The sequence below is a fragment of the Stylophora pistillata genome, chromosome 6 (genome assembly GCF_964205215.1).
Source record: "Stylophora pistillata chromosome 6, jaStyPist1.2, whole genome shotgun sequence".
Classification (NCBI taxonomy): domain Eukaryota; kingdom Metazoa; phylum Cnidaria; class Anthozoa; order Scleractinia; family Pocilloporidae; genus Stylophora; species Stylophora pistillata.
This window is the reverse complement of record NC_142524.1, coordinates 22,953,668-22,976,250: the sequence shown is the minus strand read 5'-3', so window position 1 is coordinate 22,976,250 and position 22,583 is coordinate 22,953,668. Positions and strand designations below refer to the sequence as shown.

Here is a 22,583-nt window from a genome sequence, read left to right as displayed (position 1 = left end):
CGTCAAATATCTCGTCAAATAACTCGTCAAATAACTCGTCAAATAACTCGTCAAATAACTCGTCAAATAACTCGTCAAATAACTCGTCAAATAACTCGTCAAATAACTCGTCAAATAATTATGTTTGACAATGGCCCTTTGTGGGCTCCGTAAAAAAGACCAAGTCATGACCTGCAAAAGTTTGGTCTTCTTGAGGGGGAAAATGGGGTTAGTAGCTCCTCATAAAATTTAATCCTAGCACTGCGGTGTTGGGTCTAAAGTGTGCGATATACGCATTTTTAATCATATACCTACGATGAATAAAGATGATCGAGTCTAGTTGATCATCAATAAAAAAACGATTATCTTACTGTTCACTGATATCTATTTACGGGGACTGATTATATTTCATTGATCAGTACTTTTGAGGACAACTCGCGTTGCAAGACACAATTGCGCTTAATTTTTCTCACACCAGTGTCGAGTCAGGTCAGTTTTTTCTTCCCACGCATTAGTTCGTTTGATGGAGTAGCTCTCGTCTTTGTGTTGAGACCTACGTCAATTTCAAAACATCCTGTTTGAGTTACGTCACGGAAATGAATATCAAAAGTACTTAGACACGTTAAATATGGTTTTTCCCCGAGACGTGTGTCCTAGCAGGAAACTCTAGCGAAATCGTGGGAAAACCCCTGCCGTAGATTAAAATGAAGAAATTTTAGACCTACCCTGAGAGACGTTCCAGAAAATCTTTGCAAAATCAATGTCCACATGATGTCTGCCAGGGCTCATCAAATACCTTGTTAGAGATCGATACCCATTTTGACATCAGTTCTCAAAGACAACGTAACAGTTATTTCTCGAGCCTTAAACATGTAATGGTCACGTAACAGAATTTGCTAATTAATAAAAAAAGCATTTTTTATTTAGTTAAGGAAAGTATCCTTTAATAAGGAGCAAAAGCAAAAGGAAGTCTATCGCTTCCTTCTGTTGATTTGCTTCCCGGTTCGGGGAAAAAGTAATCTTCGTCCGAGTTGGAATTAAATGATCATAACATCGTTAGGTAGTGCGTGACACTACGAGTTGTGCTGTATGTCGACGAGCCCTACGGGCTCGTCAAAATACTTCACAGTTCATAAAAATACCCAGCGATACTAGACAAAAAAACCTCTAATAACATCTAAGTATTTAACTGGATGCGTGTACAGGGCTCCACACGAATCCCTTGAGGTTTTTGATTATTTGGACGATGTTAAGAGGTATGCGATTAAAAATAATTTCGAAGTCATTATTATGGTGATCTCAACTGTGACATTAATAACACCTCAAGGCAGACAGAAAGGATGCTGGAATTTGCCATGGTCAACGAACTTGAACGATTGCTAAAAGAACCAACGCGTGTGACTTTGATAGCAAGCACTCTTATTGATGTGTTATTCACCTGAACACCCATGTTGTTTAAGAAGGCAGGTGCAATTAAGATCGCTTTGGGCGACCATTATCTCATCTACGGTGCCATTCATGACCCAGCGAATGTAGCAAAGTGAATGCCCAACGCTTAGATAGCCTGCAAAACCAAGCAATGCCCATGATATTGCATGCTGACTGTAAGACATGTACTCAGTAGATGTGCGCTAAATTACAATCATTATCCCTGCACAGTAGACGCCTTTTCATCAGGCTACAGTGTTTACAAGATTATTAACAACATTAGCAGCCCTAAGCAGTTGACAGGTTACTTAATGAAACGAACACAAAGACATTGTCTTTCCTTCAGAGATCCAACAAGATCTACCACACGTAAAGACTAAGCTAGACTAAGTGTGGACAGATCTCGCATAAGTTCTCGGCTGCGAGTGCCTGGAACAAACTGCCAAGAGATATACGTGAACTCACAACACTTGCACACTTTAAGGGCAAAATATGGACAGCTCCAGTCACGATCTAAGCATGATGAATTTTACCGCGTGGGCTTTGTACACGTAAGAAACTCGTACGTTTTTCGCTTATAATAGCAAATCAAAAACTGTTTTGAATAAATCTGTCCTCCCGAAATATTTCTTGGCCATTTTAGTCTTGCTTCCTATTGATAGATTCCATGGATCTTGAGATCTCTTCACACACGGACAAATTCGCATTTTCCATTTTGAAACTGATGATCCACATGCCCATTTGCACACATGCGAAAATATTTAGCGATTTTTATCTATCATCTTGATTTTTGAGTTAAAACGTAATATGCACCTATCGCTTTTTTCGTCGGAAATAAATTCCTTAATTAGTCTTCTTTCGCTGGAGCTTCTTTTTTGGAAAAGTTGATTTTTAAAAATGTACTGCCCATTGTGTTTGCTTTCTTGGTTTCTCTAGAATTTTGACTTTTCACAGGCACTTGTTACACGTGTCAATGGATTTAATCTATACTGAATGAATTTTTGGCTAAAAATTTTTAATATATGTAAAGAAATTTTATTGCAAAATTTTCACTTATGGGGAGCTCCGCTTTTAGACGTGGCTAAATCTATATAGTAAAATATCATTATCGCAACCAACGGCCCCTCAAAGAGTGCATTCGAGCTATGACATCCTAATGATCTGCCGTAAGGCTGTTTAGGGCTGTCTAGCTATTTGTAGGCACTGAAATAAAACGTATTTTCCGAGTATCTCTTTCGTAGATTCATAAAGCGAAGTTCATTGTTTAGTCAATTATTCGGCTTAGTGATGTAGCTAAAAGACTTGATTTCATCGGTATACCAGCAAATTTAGTTTCCGAAAAACATATGCATCCTTATTTATGTGGAGAATGCTAAGCTACTGTCATCGCTGGGTTCTGGTTGATTATAAGTACATTAAATTCAGGCCTTATTTTCAATACTGCTGAAGTAGTGTTCATTAATGCTCGAATCGCTTTCATATTCATTTCATAAACTGCAGTGCACATGTATGATTCTACCTATATGATACTACCATCTACGGCGACGCGGAAACCCGGCCGGACGAAATTAAGTGGAAAGCTTTAGAGATGTTCCTATTCATTTGATTACTGTTCGGGGAAAAAGTAATCTTTGTCTGAGTTAGAACTAATTATAACATCAATCCATCGTACGCGACGCTATGCACGGCTGCGTAACTTGACTTTGTTCTTGCGTGAGACTTGTCGCGTCATTTTTTTTTTTTTTTTTTAACTCTGCTACAATCTAAAGGTCGTCGGCAATAAAGTTAAAGAAACGGTAAAAAATAATGTGCTCAGCAATCTTGGAGATAAGGCTCAGCATTGAAATTGCTTTGTAGTTACATAAGTCTTGGTTATCACCTTTTTTAAAGACGGGAACAATATTTGCACATTTCTAATCCAGTGGGACACAGCCAACACTTAAAGAGCTACCCCCGGTTAGCTCGCCGGATTGTGCTGTCCCAATACTCATGGTCGGACCAAATACTCCTGGTCATAAAATAACTGTGAAGAATTTTCTACCTTTCTAGTCTGAAGAAATGGATAGATATTCTAGTCTTCTCAGATAAGGACGAATAAACCGTAGGTCCCGTCTCCTGCGGGGTTAAGGGTAGGAGACGTTAATTCCCCACGCACGAGATTACTGTGTGGTGGATGTCCTCCCCTTGGGTGGGATGGGTGGGTTTACTGGGCCCGCAAGCTGTTGCGGTGTTCCCGCCTGTCGGCTATTAACTAAGCGTGTGAGAGAAAGTATAATTTCCGATGAACATCCTCGTAATGCTCTGCCCTTTATTTGATCAGGGCCACACGCCTTTGATGGATCTACGTTTTCACAGCGATTTTAACACTTCTGTAACTTTTGCGTGAATAAAATACAATTCATCATCTTGTGCAGTAAAAGTGGTTGTCGTTTCTACGCGGAGGCAAAAAAGTGATTAAATAAATTTCCCTTGGCTGCGGGACTGAGGCTTTAACACTACCGAAGTGGACAACTTTAGGAATCTTTGCAAATGTTGTTTTGGATCTATAAAAGTTGCAGAACTTTTTTGGAATATCCTTTACATCGGATTGCAGATTTTTTAAGTACTCGTGATATTCACGTTTCGTAGCAGTTTTGATTTGTTTACGTATAGGCCTGTAATTGTGATTACAGATCATCTTTTCGGTTGGGTGAGAGTGGTCAAAACTGGAAAAAAATCTTAATTTAACGCAATTGTCTTGAATTTTGCGTGAACGTGAGCGAGTTTTGGATATTATTCGTGATGCGCGAAAAGGCCAAATATTTTTATATAGCTTAGTTTTAGAGGGCGGTATGGGGAACCCTACGGCCACGGAATAATTCAACCGACAGAAAAAGTGTGATAGACTCAACTACTTCTTTAAATGGCATGTAATATTCTAACTTAGAAGCGACTCCAAAGGACGATACAGTAACTATCCCCAATAACTTACTTAAGCCTTCTACAAACTATATATTGGCTCACCACTGCACAAACTCACAGCTTTCACTAAAGTTCCTTGAAATTAATAATATCCCACAACAGCTCTCTCTCTTGGCATAGCTTTCCAAACAGTCGGCCACTCCCAGGTCCCGCAAGTAACTACTACTATGCGACCGAGTCCCGCTTGCTTGTATAAATGTGAAAGAGAGATGTAGCAGCCCGTTTACCTGACCACGTCACCTTGTTTTCCCGCCATTTTTTCACGTTTGCCGATCGCGCTCTGCCGTTTCCACTTGAAAGTAACCTGTTTCGTGTTTGCCGTGTTCGATAGATTTTCTTTCCTTTTTCTCTCACAAAGATGAAGTTAATGGCCATGGAAATGTTCAACAAAACTATTCCTTGTCAGTCATATAAGGGCGCCTTCAAGTCCACCATGACTTGAGCACACACGAAGCCAAAGCGGCAAGGTTCGAGCCGATTTCGCGTGAGACGTGAAAGGGGAAACTGATGCTTACCGTTTCACGTAAACGCGGTTATAAATCTCTCTATTTACAAAGTATTCCGGAACATTCTGGAAGCTTAAAACGTAACTATTTGGGTAGTATTACATCCTAAAAGCGAAACAAAACAAAATGTTCTCGAAAGTTAACGTTCCATAGAGAGTTCGAATCATTATCAATAGCTGGGAACAGACCCTTATATAAAAATACCATGACATTTTATTCAAAACCCCCTTATGTAAATCATCATCGCTACATAGCGACAATATAGAGGTACAAATATAAAACCCCTGGATGTCAAGTACGGTTCTGACCTTCACGATGGACGATGTACGATCGACGATGGACGATCGATATCAACATCTGCGCGCAAATCCTAGATGTAACATTTTACCATCGCAATAAACAACTGGACACACGTTTAACATGGATGTGACATTTTAAGTTCAATTAATCAATATCAACATCTAGGCACAGAATACGCACTGTATGTAAAGAGTTACGATCAACACAGACCCCTAACCGTAAGATACTAAGATAAGTTGCAACATCTGCCTACTGCTCATCATGTAAGACACATCGATTAAAACCCATGGATGTAAGAAACAACGAACAATATCAACATCTGGGCATAGCACACTCGTGTAAGACACACTGATGTAAACCCCTAAACGTAAGGACCAACGATCAATATTAATATCAACATCTGGGCACAGCCTATTCGTGTAAGACACACTGATATAAACCCCTGAACGCAAGGACCAACGATCAATATCAACATCTGGGCGCAGCCAATTCGTGTAAGACACACTGATATAAACCCCTGAACGTAAGGAGCAACGATCAATATCAACATCTGGGCACAGCCAATTCGTGTAAGACACAATGATATAAACCCCTGAACGTAAGGAACAACGATCAATATCAACATTTGGACACATTCTTTCATATAAAACCCACTGATATAAAACCCTGAATGTAAGACCCCTGATTGTAAGAATCCCTGATTGTAAGAACCCCTGATTGTGAGAACCCCTGACTGTAAGACCCCTGTAAGACCCCTGATTTTAAGAACCCCTGATTTTAAGACACCTCATTGTAAGACCCCTGATTGTTAGATGTTAGAACCCCTGACTGTAAGACCCCTGTAAGACCCCTGATTTTAAGAACCCCTGATTTTAAGACACCTCATTGTAAGACCCCTGATTGTAAGAACCCCTGATTGTTAGAACCCCTGACTGTAAGACCCCCGATTGTAAGATCCCCTGATTTTAAGAACCCCTGACTGTAAGAACCCCTGACTGTAAGACCCTGTTTTTAAGAACCCCTGATTTTAAGACCCCTCATTGTAAGACCCCTGATTGTAAGAACCCCTGACTGTAAGAACCCCTGATTGTAAGAACCCCTTATTGTAAGAACCCCTGACTGTAAGACCCCTGATTGTAACAACCCCTGACTGTAAGACCCCTGATTGTAACAACCCCTGATTGCAAGAACCCCTGATTTTAAGAACCCCTGACTGTAAGACCCCATGGCTCGGAGACCCAGGAGCAGTGAGTCGATTTCAAGTTAAGGGCAGAAGAGCCCCTGGGGACATTGTCCTACAAGACTAGTTCCAAACGGTCGCAGTCGTTCTGGCATCTGATTGGTGCCAGAAAATCTTTGTTTTTTTCTGCCCAATCAGAGTGAAGTGTCGTTTGGAGTCCTTTCGTGTGTTTTAACATGCACATATTGAACAAGCCTGTTGCTCGCTATGTTTGTCTCGGCCGTGCGACGAAGCTTTGCCCGAGGGGAAAAGTTTCAGTCTCAGCACACAATGTAAGAGAAATCGATCAGATTGTCCGCGAAATCTTACCGGAAATTATACTAAATACTTTCGCAGGTATCACAAGAGAACGAGTTTAAAAGTTTGGGAGGTTCGTATAAAACACAATGGTTGAAAGCATTGATATGTCGCTTTAAACGTTAGATGAGATGTAAGCCTAACTCTTTCAAGATTTTTTTGTATAATTTGCTGTCACTGAAACTTTTCCAATCCCGTGAAGCTATTTCGTCGCACGGGCCAAGCAGGTATGTCGAACAACTGGCGCTTACGCATTTTTTTGTGCACGCCCGGCCAAAATCTAATCTAATCTTCGCTTGAAAAATTAAAAAGAAAAGCTGAACGTGGAAACTTTTGTTTATTAGATGTGGGTAGATAACCCTGTACTAAGCTGACATTTGCAATAAGGCAAGCTCGCCCTTTCCATCCAATATTTCTTTGTCTTTGGTTTTGTTTTCCCCAATGAAAGCAGCATCGATTCCCAATGATCAAAGGTAATTAACTTGGTCTTCAACTATCGACAAAAGAGGTGAAGTGACAATGACCAAGGGACTAGAAGAGGATCCGTGGCCTTTCGAGCTCAAGAATTTGAACACTCAACGCAGCATTTGAAAGATTAACTTTCTTCAAACCCCTTCGGTAACTGTCCGAAAACATATCTCCTTTCCACGATGTTCTCGATGATTAGTTTTTGTTCAGATTTTAATTAGCTAACCGGAAACACAGCTAAGCTTTCTTTAAGCGCTTGCTGGAGGTCGTCCACGTACTTAACGTTCTCTGCAAGTTTGGCCAAATTGTAAAGACTTTACTACAAAGCAACGATTAGAATTTGGCGCGCACAGAAAGCTACGTAAGCGCTAGTTGCTTGACATACCTGCGTGGCCCGTGCGACGAAATAACTTCACGGGCTTGGAAAAGTTTCAGTCACAACAAATTGTACAAAAAGTCTAAAAATATTTAAGCTTACATCTCATCTAACGTTTAATGCCACATATCATAGTTAGTAGAGGGGACTGGTTAGGAAACGCGGCAAACTTCAAAGGGCCGGCCTATTGTCTGTCCCCTGAGCTTCGCTGGAACGTCACGTGACCAATGACCCTGCACAGAACTAAAACAATATGAAGGACATGAACGACTTAATTTTCTTCGGCGACGATTTTGATGCCATATTAGAAACTTTGGAAAACGAGGAAGAATACAAGAGCCCTTTGTCGAAGCAGCTGACTCTGTAAGTCTTTTAGAAGCCTTTAAAACGTTATTTTCGCCCAAAAACTTTGTAGTTATTGATGCCTTTAGCAACGGCATCGGTCGTAGTACAACAACATATTTTTTTACTGAAAGTCTTTCGATTTTTAGGTTCAATACGAAGAGGGAATTGTTTGCTAGTTGTGCCAAAAGAAATGCAAGACTAAGGCTGGATTAAAAAGACATAAGACAATAAAGCATAAGGAGGAACAAGCGCGGCGAAATCAACCGACTCAAGAAGCCAAATTCACTGGTGAAGACTTCGAAGCGTTATCAATGAAAGCACGAGATAAAATAATTGAAAGAAAAATCTACCCTCAAAGCGTAAAAGAAGAGCTACGAAGATATACGAACTCGGATGCAGAAAATATGGACTTCTAAGAAGTAGAATCTATGTATATCCGTTTGGTTAAAACTGGGAATGCAGAACAATTCTACTCGAAGTACTATTCAAGAATAGACGTCAATTCAACAAAGATTTTTGTGGGGTTGTCAAGTAATACGGCAACATTGCTTAGTACCAAAGTGGCTGATTGTTTGATAGCTTACAGCAAACAGAAAGATGAATCACCAAATCCCAATATCCCTACTAAACTGTGTGACAGAGATATGGCAGGGTTACAATATACTGGAGGATATGTTCTGCACAAGCTTTATAGCAAGGTGAACAATGTATATAATCCCACAGCACATACTGAACAAACAGCTTCAATACTGAAAGCTGGCAAAGCAGAAGATTTGCATGTTGCAGGGAGTCAAAAACTAATTTCATCTTTAAACCGAGGTGGACTTTGGGTTAATTCTAAACAAGCTCAAACAATTTTTAAGAGAATAGATCATAATTTTTAGGATTCTGACCTCAGGAAGTCTCCAGCTGAAGATTGACAATGCTCAGACATAGTGGTAGATAACAGCATTGCAAAAGCATTATTCATTTATATGTTACTGTACGGTGCTTTTCACCGGCCAAAGATGTTATACAGAGACAAAAAATTCAATGTAAACAAATGAAGACAAAAACACTACGAAAGGAAATTTGTAGAGCCAGCAAAGAACAAGAAAGGCAGATATAGTTAGAATTAAGAGCCTGCAACAATTTGTCAATAAGTAATTTATTACAAAAGATTAATTTGGTAGCCACAACCTGCAACATGTTAAATGTTGCTCATTAATGATTATTTTATAGACAAAAATGAGTATAAAGGCTATATGGTTAAAGTATCTAACATAGAGTAACTTATTTATTTTCAGCCAGTCTTCTCGCCACTTCTTGTATTCTGCGTTTCGCGGCGCCAGTAGCTTCCAGATTCCTTTACTTCTCCTACGCGTTCCACAGCCAAATACTGAACAATTTTCACCTGGCATTATGTCCACTGACTTGATTAATGTTTTTAGCTATATTTTGAAGGTAAGATGTCGCTCGATCACGGAGAAAATCCAAATACTTAAACGCTACGTGACTGTCGAAACAAGCCCGCGGTGCCATTGTGGATTTATGTGTGCAGGGTCATTGTCGCGTGACCTCGATAAAATCGAACAATAACCTATCCGACTGAAGTTTGCCGCGTTTCCTAACCAGTCCCCTCTACTAACTATGAACGAACCTAGCAAACTTTTAAACTCGTTCTCTTGTGATACCTGCGAAAATATTCAGTATAATTTCCGGTAAGATTTCGCAGACAATCTGATCGATTTCTCGTACATTGTGTGCTGAGACTGAAACTTTTCCCCTCGGGCAAAGCTTCGTCGCACGGCCGAGACTAACATAGCGAGCAACAGAGCTTGTTGTATATGTGCGTGTTAAAACACACGAAAGGACTCCAAACGACACTTCCCTCTGATTGGGCAGAAAAACACAAAGATTTTCTGGCACCAATCAGATGCCAGAACGACTGCGACCGTTTGGAACTAGTCTTGTAAGACAATGTCCCCAGGGGCTCTTCTGCCCTTAACTTGAAATCGCCTCACTGCCCCTGGGTCTCCGAGGATGGTAAGACCCCTGATTGTAAGAACCCCTGACTGTAAGACCCCTGATTGTAAGAACCCCTGATTTTAAGACCCCTGATTGTAAGAACCCCTGACTGTAAGAACTCCTGATTGTAAGAACCCCTGATTGTAAGAACCCCTGTTTCTAAGAACCCCTGTTTCTAAGAACCTCTGACTTTAACACGCCTGATTTTAAGAACCCCTGATTTTAAGACCCCTGATTGTAAGAACCCCTGACTGTAAGACCCCTGATTGTAAGAACCCCTGATTGTAAGAACCCCTGATTGTAAGAACCCCTGACTGTAAGAACCTCGGAATGTAAGACCCCTGATTCTAAGAACCCCTGATTGTAAAAGCCCCTGACTGTAAGACCCCTGATTGTAAGAACCCCTGATTTTAAGAATCCGATTGTAAGAACCCCTGGTTGTAAGAACCCCTGATTTTAAGAACCCCTGACTGTAAGAACCTATGACTGTAAGACCCCTGATTTTAAGAACCCCTGATTGTAAGAACCCCTGACTGTAAGACCCCTGATTGTAAGAACCCCTGACTGTAAGACCCCTGATTGTAAGAACCCCTGATTCTAAGAACCCCTGATTTTAAGAACCACTGATTGTAATAACCCCTGATTGTAAGAACCCCTGATTGTAAAAACCCCTGACTGTAAGACCCCTGATTGTAAGAACCCCTGATTGTAAGAACCCCTGACTGTAAGAACCTTTGCCTGTAAGACTCCTGATTGTAAGAACCCCTGATTTTAAGAACCCCTGATTTTAAGACCCCTGATTGTAAGAACCCCTGATTCTAAGAACCCCTGATTTTAAGACCCCTGATTGTAAGAACCCTGATTGTAAGAACCCCTGATTGTAAAAACCCCTGACTGTAAGACCCCTGATTGTAAGAACCCCTGATTGTAAGAACCCCTGACTGTAAGACCCCTGATTCTAAGAACCCCTGATTTTAAGAACCCCTGACTGTAAGAACCTCTGAATGTAAGACCCCTGATTCTAAGAACCCCTGATTTTAAGAACCACTGATTGTAATAACCCCTGATTGTAAGAACCCCTGATTGTAAAAACCCGATTGTAAGAATCCCTGATTGTAAGAACCCCTGACTGTAAGAACCTTTGCCTGTAAGACCCCTGATTGTAAGAACCCCTGATTTTAAGAACCCCTGATTGTAAGAACCCCTGATTGTAAAAACCCCTGACTGTAAGACCCCTGATTGTAAGAACCCCTGATTTTAAGAACCCCTCATTGTAAGAATCCCTGATTGTGAGACCTCTGATTGTAAGAAGCCCTGATTGTAAAAACCCAAGACCCCTGATTGTAAGAACCCCTGATTGTAAGAACCCCTGATTGTAAGAACCTCTGACTGTAAGACCCCTGATTGTAAGAAGCCCTGATTGTAAGAACCCCTGATTTTAAGAACCCCTGATTTTAAGACCCCTGATTGTAAGAACCCCTGACTGTAAGAACTCCTGATTGTAAGAACCCCTGACTGTAAGACCCCTAATTGTAAGAACCCCTGATTGTAAGAACCCCTGTTTGTAAGAACCCCTGTTTGTAAGAACCTCTGACTTTAAGACGCCTGATTTTAAGAACCCCTGATTTTAAGACCCCTGATTGTAAGAACCCCTGACTGTAAGACCCCTGATTGTAAGAACCCCTGATTGTAAGAACCCCTGACTGTAAGAACCTCTGAATGTAAGACCCCTGATTCTAAGAACCCCTTATTTTAAGAACCACTGATTGTAATAACCCCTGACTGTAAGAACCTTTGCCTGTAAGACCCCTGATTGTAAGAACCCCTGATTTTAAGAACCCCTGATTGTAAGAACCCCTGATTGTAAAAACCCCTGACTGTAAGACCCCTGATTGTAAGAACCCCTGATTGTAAGAACCCCTGACTGTAAGACCCCTGATTGTAAGAACCCCTGACTGTAAGACCCCTGATTCTAAGAACCCCTGATTTTAAGAACCCCTGATTGTAAGACCCCTGATTCTAAGAACCCCTGATTGTAAAAGCCCCTGACTGTAAGACCCCTGATTGTAAGAACCCCTGATTGTAAAAGCCCCTGACTGTAAGACCCCTGATTGTAAGAACCCCTGATTTTAAGAAACCGATTGTAAGAACCCCTGGTTGTAAGAACCCCTGATTTTAAGAACCCCTGACTGTAAGAACCTATGACTGTAAGACCCCTGATTTTAAGAACCCCTGATTGTAAGAACCCCTGATTGTAAGACCCCCTGATTGTAAAAGCCCCTGACTGTAGGACCCCTGATTGTAAGAACCCCTGATTTTAAGAACCCCTGATTGTAGGAACCCCTAATTGTGAGACCTCTGATTGTAAGAACCCCTGATTGTAAAAACCCAAGACCCCTAATTGCAAGAACCCCTGACTGTAAGACCCCTGATTGTAAGAATCCCTGATTGTAAGAACCCCTGTTTGTAAGAACCCCTGACTGTAAGACCCCTGATTGTAAGAACCCCTGATTGTAAACACCCCTGATTGTAAGAACCCCTGATTGTAAGAACCCCTGATTGTAAGAACCCATGACTGTAAGAACCCCTGTTTGTAAGAGCCTCTGATTGTAAGAACCCCTGATTGTAAGAACCCCTGATTTTAAGACCCCTGATTGTAAGAACCCCTGATTGTAAGAACCCGTTTGTAAGAACCTCTGACTTTAAGACCCCTGATTCTAAGAACCCCTGATTGTAAGAACCCCTGATTTTAAGACCCCTGATTGTAAGAACCCCTGTTTGTAAGAACCCCTGTTTGTAAGAACCCCTGACTGTAAGAACCTCTGACTGTAAGACCCCTGATTCTAAGAACCCTGATTTTAAGAACCAGATTGTAAGAACCCCTGATTGTAAAAACCCCTGATTGTAAAAACCCCTGACTGTAAGACCCCTGATTGTAAGAGCCCCCGACTGTAAGAACCTCTGACTGTAAGACCCCTGATTCTAAGAACCCCTGATTGTAAGAACCCCTGATTTTAAGAACCTCTGATTGTAAGAACCCCTGATTGTGAGACCCCTGATTGTAAGAACCCCGGGATGGTAAAAACCCAAGACCCCTGATTGTAAGAACCCCTGACTGTAAGACCCCTGTTTGTAAGAACCCCTGATTTTAAGACCCCTGACTGTATGAACCCCTGAATGTAAAACTAGCTGGAAGGCCATAAAGGGAGAGGTTGTGAGTTAAATTCCTACAGTGCACAGCAATTATTCTTTTTTTTTCTCTTATCAACGGATATATCTCTGCATAAAAAATATATGGAAAGACAACATTTGCCTTTCCTATGCTTGTATTTAAAAAATCAAGTGGAGTAAATAAGTCATCTGAGAATTCGTAGAGAACGTCGACAGATTTTGAATTCAACTTTGCTTAACTTTGGAATGATGTTAATTCTTGTTACTGTCAATTTCATTACGAAAATACTACTTTTCAAGTTTGACGAGTGCTTCGCTTCACTGTAAATTGAAATTCAAAATTACTGAAATCAAAATTGCTTATATAAAATTTTCATAACTGCCGACAGTATAATAACACCTTTATTTAGACTCGATAATGTTTAAAGCTGAACAGCTTGTGGGGTCTTGTGTAAATGCAAATAAACTCTAAATTAAATAAATTCAAATTTATTTCAGTTGTGTGGCTGGATTAACAGGAAGGGGGGTATTGTAGTTGTGAGAACCAATATTAATGATCAGAAATGAATGAATGGATAATATCAACTATTAACTGAGGGAGTTTGAGCCTTTATTGTTTGGATGATCACTGAGCAAACCTTTCGAAATCAGTTTTGCTTTAAAGACCCTCTACATTGTATGAAAGAAGAAATTATTGAGGCCACCATTACATATCAACGAAAAGAACTTTGCTTTCATTTCATTTCATGTGCATAGTTATTTGTAATCTTGTTGATACTGAAATCAAAATGATGTGAAAACCGCCAACAGTAGTTCCTTTGGGGCAACCCTAAAACCCGGAATCCAGAATTCTTTAAGTAAGTTGCGAAAACCTATCTATTGCCAGAAAAAAAATGAATGGATACAATAAACCGTTAATTTAGTTTATTAGGAGAGTGCGAGCCTTTATTTGTACCATCATTGAACTAGCCCATCCGTTTTGCTTTCAATGAATGATTTCTAACTTTGTGTCACATTGGCAATAATCATCACCTCCCGTTTAATTCAGTTAATCAAGTTGCGAGATTCACTTATAGTTTATTATTATACAATGAGAGATGTTGAGGACACTTATATTTGCCCTGGACCTCATTCACTTTTATTATTAGTTGTATTGACAGCATCAAAAGACATGCAAGTAGACAAACTATTGATAATATATCTCATGAATAACTTTTTTGAAGAAAAAACAACATCAAGGAAGGGAAATGAAGTTTAATTTGAATAAACCCCATCCACAACTTGTATCACAACTTAAATTGTTGTATTGCTTATACAAATATGAATTACAATATGGGTAATCCATAACTTATTAAGAACAAACCACTAAAAATTAAATAGAAATGAAAATTTATTGATTAAGTTCAACAATTGAGATTTTACTACAAAAATACAAATTAGTAATTCTTGAAATTCTGCAGAAAAAAGAAAATGTCTTAATCAAATAAATTCTTCAAAAAATCTGCACTTTTTCCTTCAAGTTTTGAAATAGTAACTATACTTCATTTCAAACCACTTACAATACTTACAATTCTACTATTTTCATCACAGTCACTCTCATTATTACGGGGATATTTACAAGATTCCTACAAAATATATAAAACAATCAAGTTTTACTCATTTGTGTTTTGATCACCTATGTCTTCAAAGTTGTTTTCCAAATGAAAGGTTTACTATTCACTTAAAAAAGACTTGCAATGGATAATTTTTCAAATACATCATAAAAAGTAATTACCCCTTCACTAAACCTTGCGAGTCTTCTCTTGTGGACCTAAATAAGAATGATTAATTGGAGTTTTACTCACATTAAAGAACATTCACCAAAGTATTTCCCAGGACTTATTAATTTCTCCAGTGTTCACAGAGTTGCAAAGAAACCATCATAATTATCATTTCAACCCAAAAAATTTCACCTTGCTTTGCTGATAATTATTACCATGCAGTGCTGCACGTGCAGTTGAAATTCAAAGTACAATGAGGAAATTGGCATTTGACCAACACTTAGAAACTCATGGAAGAACAAATTCTCTGCATGCCAGTGAATTTGCTGGATTTTTCTTCATATTAGAATTTTTTAGGAACATCAATTGACGAGCACGTCAATTGCAGACAAAGATATATCAAGGATTCTAAAAGCCATAACTGGGAATATCCAGTAAATCAATCAAAGTCCAATTTTGCACTTTGGCCAGTTAAGCCATATTAGTTTTGGAAGTTTCAAGGAAATACAGACATTACCTCCGCAGAGTCCACCACAGTTTTTAAGCCAACAATGGTATTTTCAGTTAATTTCCTCCTTATTGTTTGTATTTTTTAATTTTTCTCTTCTACCAAAAAGATATACACCATGAGTTCTTTCTATGAGCACTTTACATTTCTTTCTCTAATGTACATGCCTTGGCATTTTTGTGCTGTATGTGTGGTATATGCAGATTTAACTGTCTTTGGTACACAATTTTGAATCTACAGTGTTTTTAATGGTTGCCAATTTATCTGTGATCCACAAAACTTACAGAAGCTTGCAATTCAATTTCCTGCTGTAATCTTATAGCTCGGTCCCTTTCCAAGAGGTCCCTGTAAATTCAAATTAATGTTGTTTGAGTTAGAAAACTTGAACCATTATGGTTATAATGAGATCAACCTGAACAATCATTAGTTATAGTACACTGCAACATTAACCTGTGAGCCTTTAGAGCATTTGAAGCCTCCTTGCCTTGGTGTAATAATGGCGAAGGTGTTTGAAAGGATAGTTTATGAACAGTTATATGCCTATTTGGAAGAGCACGATATTTTATGTCAAAACCAATCAGGGTTTCGTGCTAATCATTCAACTGTAACAGCTTTGTTGGAAGCGACAGATTCTTGGGCATATAATATTGATAACGAGAAAATCAATGGAGTCATTTTTCTAGATTTGAAAAAAGCTTTTGACACTGTTGATCATCAGATCCTTCTATCGAAACTAAACTATTATGGTATACATGGAAAATCTTTCAGATGGTTTCAGTCATATTTGGAAAACCGAACACAAAAATGCTCTGTGAACGGGTCGCTATCCAGTAGCTACTCGTTGACTTGCGGCGTCCCTCAAGGGACCATTCTCGGTCCATTATTGTTCTTATTATATATCAACGATCTCCCAAATTGCTTATCAAATTGTAAACCGAGAATGTATGCCGATGACACGCACCTCACATATGCGGGAAGCAATCTTGAGAACGTTCAGTTTTGTCTAAATGAAGACCTAGAAAACGTCTTCAACTGGCTACAAGCGAACAAACTCACGTTGAACATGACTAAAACCGAATTCATGTTAATAGGGTCGAGGCAGAGACTGAATACTCTCACAGCTTCACCAACAATTAGAATGAACAATACTCAAGTGAGCCAGGTTTCAGCTACAAAATCGCTTGGTGTAATAATAGACGATAAACTCGATTGGAATAGTCACATCGAAAAACTAACGAAAAAGATCGCCTCTGGTATCGGGGCCCTAAAGCGAATTAGGCACCTGATCCCAGCATCAACCTTACATCTCATCTACCAAGCTTTAGTAAAACCTCACTTTGATTACTGTGACATTGTTTGGGGTAGCTGTGGGAAAACGCTACGAGACAAACTGCAGAAATTGCAGAATAGAGCAGCCCGTGTGTTGACATTCTCTAACTATGATGCTGATGCAACTGAGCTACTCGAGTTTTTAGGGTGGAGAAATCTTGCACGCCAGCAGGAAATCCATAAAGCCACCATGATGTTTAGATGTCTGCACGGGCTAGCTCCAAGGTATCTATATTCAAAGTTTACGTGGCGTGACTCTGCTTATGACCTCAGGGACTCTGAAAATAAGCTTAATGTTCCACTACCGCGCACTAATTATTACAGAAAAAGCTTTAGCTACAATGGCGCCACATTATGGAACAGTTTACCACGCGATATAAGGAACTCAGAGTCTCTGGGGTTATTTAAACGTAAGATCAATGACATTTTTTAAGTCTAACGCACGGCATTCACGGAAAACAGCTTTAGTGTTATAGTATGTAGTTTTAATTTTAAATATCTTAGCGTATGTGATATGTATTTTTATAGGCTGATGAATTGATCGTGTCTAAATAAAGATTACAATACAAAAAGTGTATTGCTCCTACCAACTCTCTTGTAAGGCTACTTTCATTTTCTTAAAGACATAGTCATCCATACCATTAATACACAACTAGATAATTATCAGTGTTAAATTGCATAATTTAACAGAACATCATACACTTGCATTTTTTTCATTTCTTGGTTTGTTTGTTTGTAAATGTTTTTTAAAACTCCCAAATCAGAAGAAAATCAGGAGATTTGAGATTTTTGTAAATTATGATTATCAGCTACAGGATTACCATGTATGGGATACCTTTGATAGGTTACAATTTGAGTGAGAAATTGGAAGCTCAGATGCCTGCACTGACCTGCTATCAAACTTCCAACTATCATCCTGTTGGAAGTTAACGTGGGGTGCATCACCTTGATCTCCACATCTCCACTTGATTGTTGAGATTGTTGATGTTTCCCACAAGCTATGCAAATAAGACAGTCAATTCATTACATTACCGAGGACATGACAATGTCTCTTTTGGATGGTTCTGTTCAAAACATATTACTTTTGCATGCATTTTTGTTGAACAACTAATTTGTGTTTGTTTCCTAACTTTTATTTTCCAAGACAATGTTGTGATTGACAATGAGCTATGGAAAAATCTGTTTGAGGTTACATGCCTTTTGAGAGCTGACTTTTGTTGTCCAATAAACTGCTGTTTCATGGTAAAAGTGGGAAAAATTTTGAAAATGATTTCCTTGGGATACAGCTTGATAATCATGTGAGTCACCAGGAGAACCACCAGTGTCTCAACAGCTAATAATAATAATAATAATAATAATAATAATAATAATAATAATAATAATAATAACAACAACAGAGGTTGGTAATCAAGCCTAAACACTTACCACTGTTATCAAAATTGCTGCCTTGAAGGGAGGCACACAGATAGCAGGTTACCAACACATCTGATATATCCAGCAAAGCTCTGAAATGAACCAGTAGTGTGTACTATATTCAATGAAGTGATGGATACAATACTACTATATGACTTGTACATCTCAGCTATTATTGAAATATGTTTAACTAGAATCACTTATCCCTAATGAAATGAAATGAAATGAAATGCAAAGCATGACCACTGTATAATTCTTTGCTCTGATTGTTATGAAGTTATATTGCAGAAATTTATAGGTGTACCTTAAGGTATCCATGGCCTTTTGCGAAGCTTTGTAGCGGATGAGCACCAAAGGAATACAGTCCTGACGGCACTGCTTTCTCATCTGAGTTAATTTTTTAGATAATAAGATTTTTTAAAATGTTATAATAATAATTGCTCTTAATTGCATATATGCACAACATTTGTCTTTCCCTTCCAAACATTATCATGCAGAACCTCTAATTTCATAAGACATGCATTTCATTTCAGTGTATTTTGATGTATGTAACCTTCAACTAGTGATGACTCATCTGTATAATTTAGGGAATGGGAAGAATTGATTAGAAATGTCAAAACATTAAGTGACGCGTTTTATGTCACAATTCTAACACTACAATCGGACGCAAAGCACTAAAAAAACTAAACATGAACACAAAGTTACATGTACATTTTATACCATTATGTAAAAACACTATGAACCCAAGATAGACCTCAGTCAGTTGTAATACTAAACTTGATTCTAAATTGCAACATTAGACCTTAGAATTAATGAAATGTGAGTCCCATGAAGAAACAAGGTCATGTATACCTGTTGGCTCCTAAGAGGTTAATCCCCAGCATTTGATCAGGTTTCCCTGCAAGTTTTCTGCTGGTCATTAGTGGTGCAGGCTGGAAATAGGCACTTTGAGAAAGAATGTATATTTTCATCCAAACACAAAACCCCCTGACATAGAGCAAGGTCATGAACCTGACTGCAAAACAATCTGAAGTTTCACATGTTTATGACTAGGCCAACTGTGACTTGTCCATCATAATCTGAAGAGACTTTGTATGCAACTCTTATCTAAAATCATCCCTACAAACCTTCACACACTTACTTCTCGTGCATTTATGCACAAGAATGGTAGCACTGGGGGCACATCCTGTGCTACCATTAGTTTTCTAAGAAGCTGTAAATCATAGGCTGGTCCACATCTTGGGTCTAACAGTAAGAATGTAGAATCAGTTGAGCACATAACTTCTTTGCAAGACCAGATTAAGATGATTCATTTCAAGTCTTTACTTACTCGCCTCTGCATCAACCAGATCATCCACCTCCTCTTCCACTGTTCCCACTGAAAAACATTACACGTCTTTTTTTAACTAAATCTCCATTTCTTCTATTACATTATTTTACAATATTCATGTTCAAAACCTATCATTTGAATTATAATTTGAACTAGGATTGAAAAGCCAATATTAGGCCTTTAAAATTTGTATATAATTATTGGATTACACTATTACCTTCTACTGCATGTGCAGCCAAAATGTGGCCATCCATTGCCATAGGACAGCATGTGACTACTGACTCTAGGAAATTGAGAACAACTTAGGGTGAATGATTACAAAGATTCGTGCTATCTGAAAAAGAGAGAACGACGACGTTATTCATTAAATTTAAAAGACACTGTCTGATGTCGAGCCGAGTGCAGACATAGTTAAATATGGTGCAGATTAACATGAGTACTCCTTGAATGAGACAGATATTCGTAACCATAATTCTACTAGACATTGTTGTTCTTCAGTCCTGTGAACAAACGAACTTTTCCGAATACACTGTAAAAATGCATTTTCTACGTTGTAAGTAAAAGATCTCTTCAGCACTTGTACCGTGCACAAGTGAATCAAGACGCGATTAAACTCGGGCCAGACCCCGCCACTTGCGCATCGTCGCTCGCGTGGAGCTCGCGTGTCATCCTCTCGCGGGTTGAAGCATGAAGTACCGCAACGTGCTCTATCTCCAAACTTCAGCATACTTTTCAAAATTATGTTGGAAAACTTGGTTCGAATTTTCCAGTAATCCTCGTTAAAATTTTATTGGGACTGCTGTTGCGGCTTGGACATGTCTTGTCGTTATGCAAATGTTTTTTTTTTCCCTAGGGCCTTTTCTAACCTGATGAAGATGACTTGCCCTTTTCGTTAAGAGTTATCTTACCTCGATCTAATCGCATGAACACTCTAGAGCGGCTTTTGAACATTGCCTTCATGGTATCCCCGCACATATCATCCCATGTGCCAGCCAGGGTCAACAGGTTAGAACCACTGACAGTTCGATAAAAGAGCAATCTAAAAATAAAAACGGTTAACCGCCATGTAATACATATTTATAGGCCAGAAATCTGTTACTTCCTATTAACTATTTGTCAGCTTTACCTCGACGCCTCCCTACTATTTAGATGCTGCCTGAAACCATTTAATACGATCTCTTGCAGACTGGCTGTAGTGGAGTTGTTCGGAAATTCCAGCTGGGTGACTCTTCCACTACTTTCCAACACCCGCTGGATGTTGGGACGCGGTACCTTCAGCTGATCGCAGTAGCGTAGCAATATGAAAGAACTTTTCATACTTCTTCATCGTCTTGTCCTGTCCGTCGACATTGCTGCTTGAGTACTTTATCAACAAAAACGGTCGAAATAAATTAAAAATTAAAGAGAGTCGAAGCCCTTTAAATGTACTCACCGGTAAATGACATGACATTTGAAAACTTACATCTCATAATTGCTAAATAATATTTTCTCACTTTGACGGCTATCTGGATCCATTGGGATCACATGTAGACGTTCCATTGTGAACAATCACCTTTAAATGGGCCGTTTAATAAAATAAAACTGCAATCAGTTTGGATAATAATTATTGTGATCCACATTATTGAATGCTTTTTTACGATCAAGGATGGGTCGAGAAACAAGCTCCTTTTAAGGATGCACATCATATAAAAGTTGCCACTTTCAAACGAGAACATACGATTGATAGTCTTGATATTTTAATGAATTATGATACGCCGTCAGTTGTTTCCGATGAGAATTTTTATAAGTTCAATCCTGCACGTATCAATTTTTTTTTTCCACCATCGGATGGAATATACGGTCCTCCCTCTATTTTAGTGCACTCCTTGTTCACCTGGCTCTTTAATTCGAGTCTCTGTTCAACTTTCAATATTTTAGAAAACAATTGATTCTCGGATGGTATGGCCAAATGTCAAATTATTCAGCTTTATAGGATCGTGAAAAAGGTGTTTGAAGGGCTGTTTTGTCGCAATTTTGCAACAATTGTCACACTTTGCTATATCTGTCGCACTTTGTAATAACATCTGTCGCACTTTATAATTACACTTGTCACACTTTGTAATAACAAAGCTGTTGCACTTTGTAGTAACAGACCTTATTAAATACAATGATCCTCGCAGTAGAGAGCGTTATTTATGCAATAGCGAAAATCAGACCTGAAAAAAAATCAGGCCTGTACGGGATTCGAACCACTGACCTCTGCGATACTAGTGCAGCGCTCTACCAATTGAGCTATCAAGCCAACTGGGAGCAGGCCGTTAAGTTGATTCGTAATAAACCCGTGATGATAAATCACATACAATGAATATATGAAGTTCATATATTGTGATGCACCACAGGCAGATGTGAAAACGTTTAGTTTCTTAATTAACAAGATTGATAATGTCAAAAAAACATTTCTGGTACTATGCGATCATAAAACTGATTCTTGTCCATGTTATGTGATCCATCATATGGCACTAGTTCATTAGGCCGTGTCCACTGGCTTTATCTTATTCCCAGAGTATCAGGCCCGTATTTCCTCATTTCTCTAATCTCGAGTAAATCGCTTCAACCACAAAATCAAGGACTGTTTTCCAAAACTCAACAATTTATTTCAACCTTTTTCAACCTAGAGGTCACGTAAATCCCATGACCTAACCTTCACAAATGCAACGGGACGCAATGCGCACAGAAAAGTTTAAAAAGAATCGAAAAAAGAATTAATAAATAAGCAAAATGTCAATGTTCAGCTGCTGCAGTCTAATGAATCAAGATGTTTTGTAATTCTATACAAGATGCAAGCATTCTGCACTCCCTTTGGACCACAGCTTTGCAACCAAGTAGGCTCTCTTTCACTCTTCTGACATCTTGTGATTGGCTTCAATCAAAAGACGACGAAAGCTTGGTGGAGTGGCTTCATTAAACAAATAAATAAGATGAGCTTTTTCACAACAAGGTGAAGTAGATATTACGCAATTCTCACTACCCAAACTGGAGGTCTAGGCGTGTAATATTCCCGTTCTCTCACCTGTCCAGCTTGCCTAATCCTAATCTTTGAGGAACCTAAACCTAAAACAGTGGATGGTTCAGAACCACACTTTTTCACTTAAGGTGGCCGAACACAGTTTTCGCGCGCGCTTTTGC

General features: G+C 39.0%; 1 protein-coding gene and 1 long non-coding RNA gene across 6 annotated transcripts; one reads left to right on the top strand and one right to left on the bottom strand.

The window, feature by feature from the left end:
• Nucleotides 1-7,669: 7,669 nt before the first annotated feature.
• LOC148728856 (uncharacterized) lies at nt 7,670-9,185 on the top strand. The gene is made up of 2 exons (XR_015988798.1): nt 7,670-7,918; nt 8,047-9,185. It is a non-coding gene; the product is annotated as an uncharacterized LOC148728856 (long non-coding RNA).
• Nucleotides 9,186-14,317: 5,132 nt separating this feature from the next.
• Nucleotides 14,318-20,145, bottom strand: LOC148728855 (uncharacterized). Of its 5 annotated transcripts, none has more exons than XR_015988741.1 (12): nt 19,636-20,139; nt 19,419-19,466; nt 18,941-19,333; nt 18,393-18,475; nt 18,101-18,180; nt 17,566-17,673; nt 17,253-17,291; nt 15,797-15,839; nt 15,631-15,691; nt 14,853-15,444; nt 14,647-14,703; nt 14,318-14,532 (listed from the first exon to the last, which is right to left on the bottom strand). XR_015988741.1 is itself a non-coding variant. In XM_088725453.1 (12 exons), the coding sequence occupies exons 4-12, from the start codon at nt 18,473-18,475 to the stop codon at nt 14,515-14,517; spliced, it is 525 nt and encodes a 174-aa protein (XP_088581579.1). In that variant the 5' UTR covers nt 18,941-19,333; nt 19,419-19,466; nt 19,636-20,141; the 3' UTR covers nt 14,318-14,514. The 5 variants fall into 5 exon arrangements, 4 of the variants coding, with proteins under 4 accessions (XP_088581579.1, XP_088581577.1, XP_088581578.1 ...); XM_088725453.1 differs by having other exon boundaries at nt 14,853-14,888; nt 19,636-20,141; XM_088725451.1 differs by having other exon boundaries at nt 14,451-14,703; nt 14,853-14,888; nt 19,636-20,142.
• Nucleotides 20,146-22,583: the final 2,438 nt, after the last annotated feature.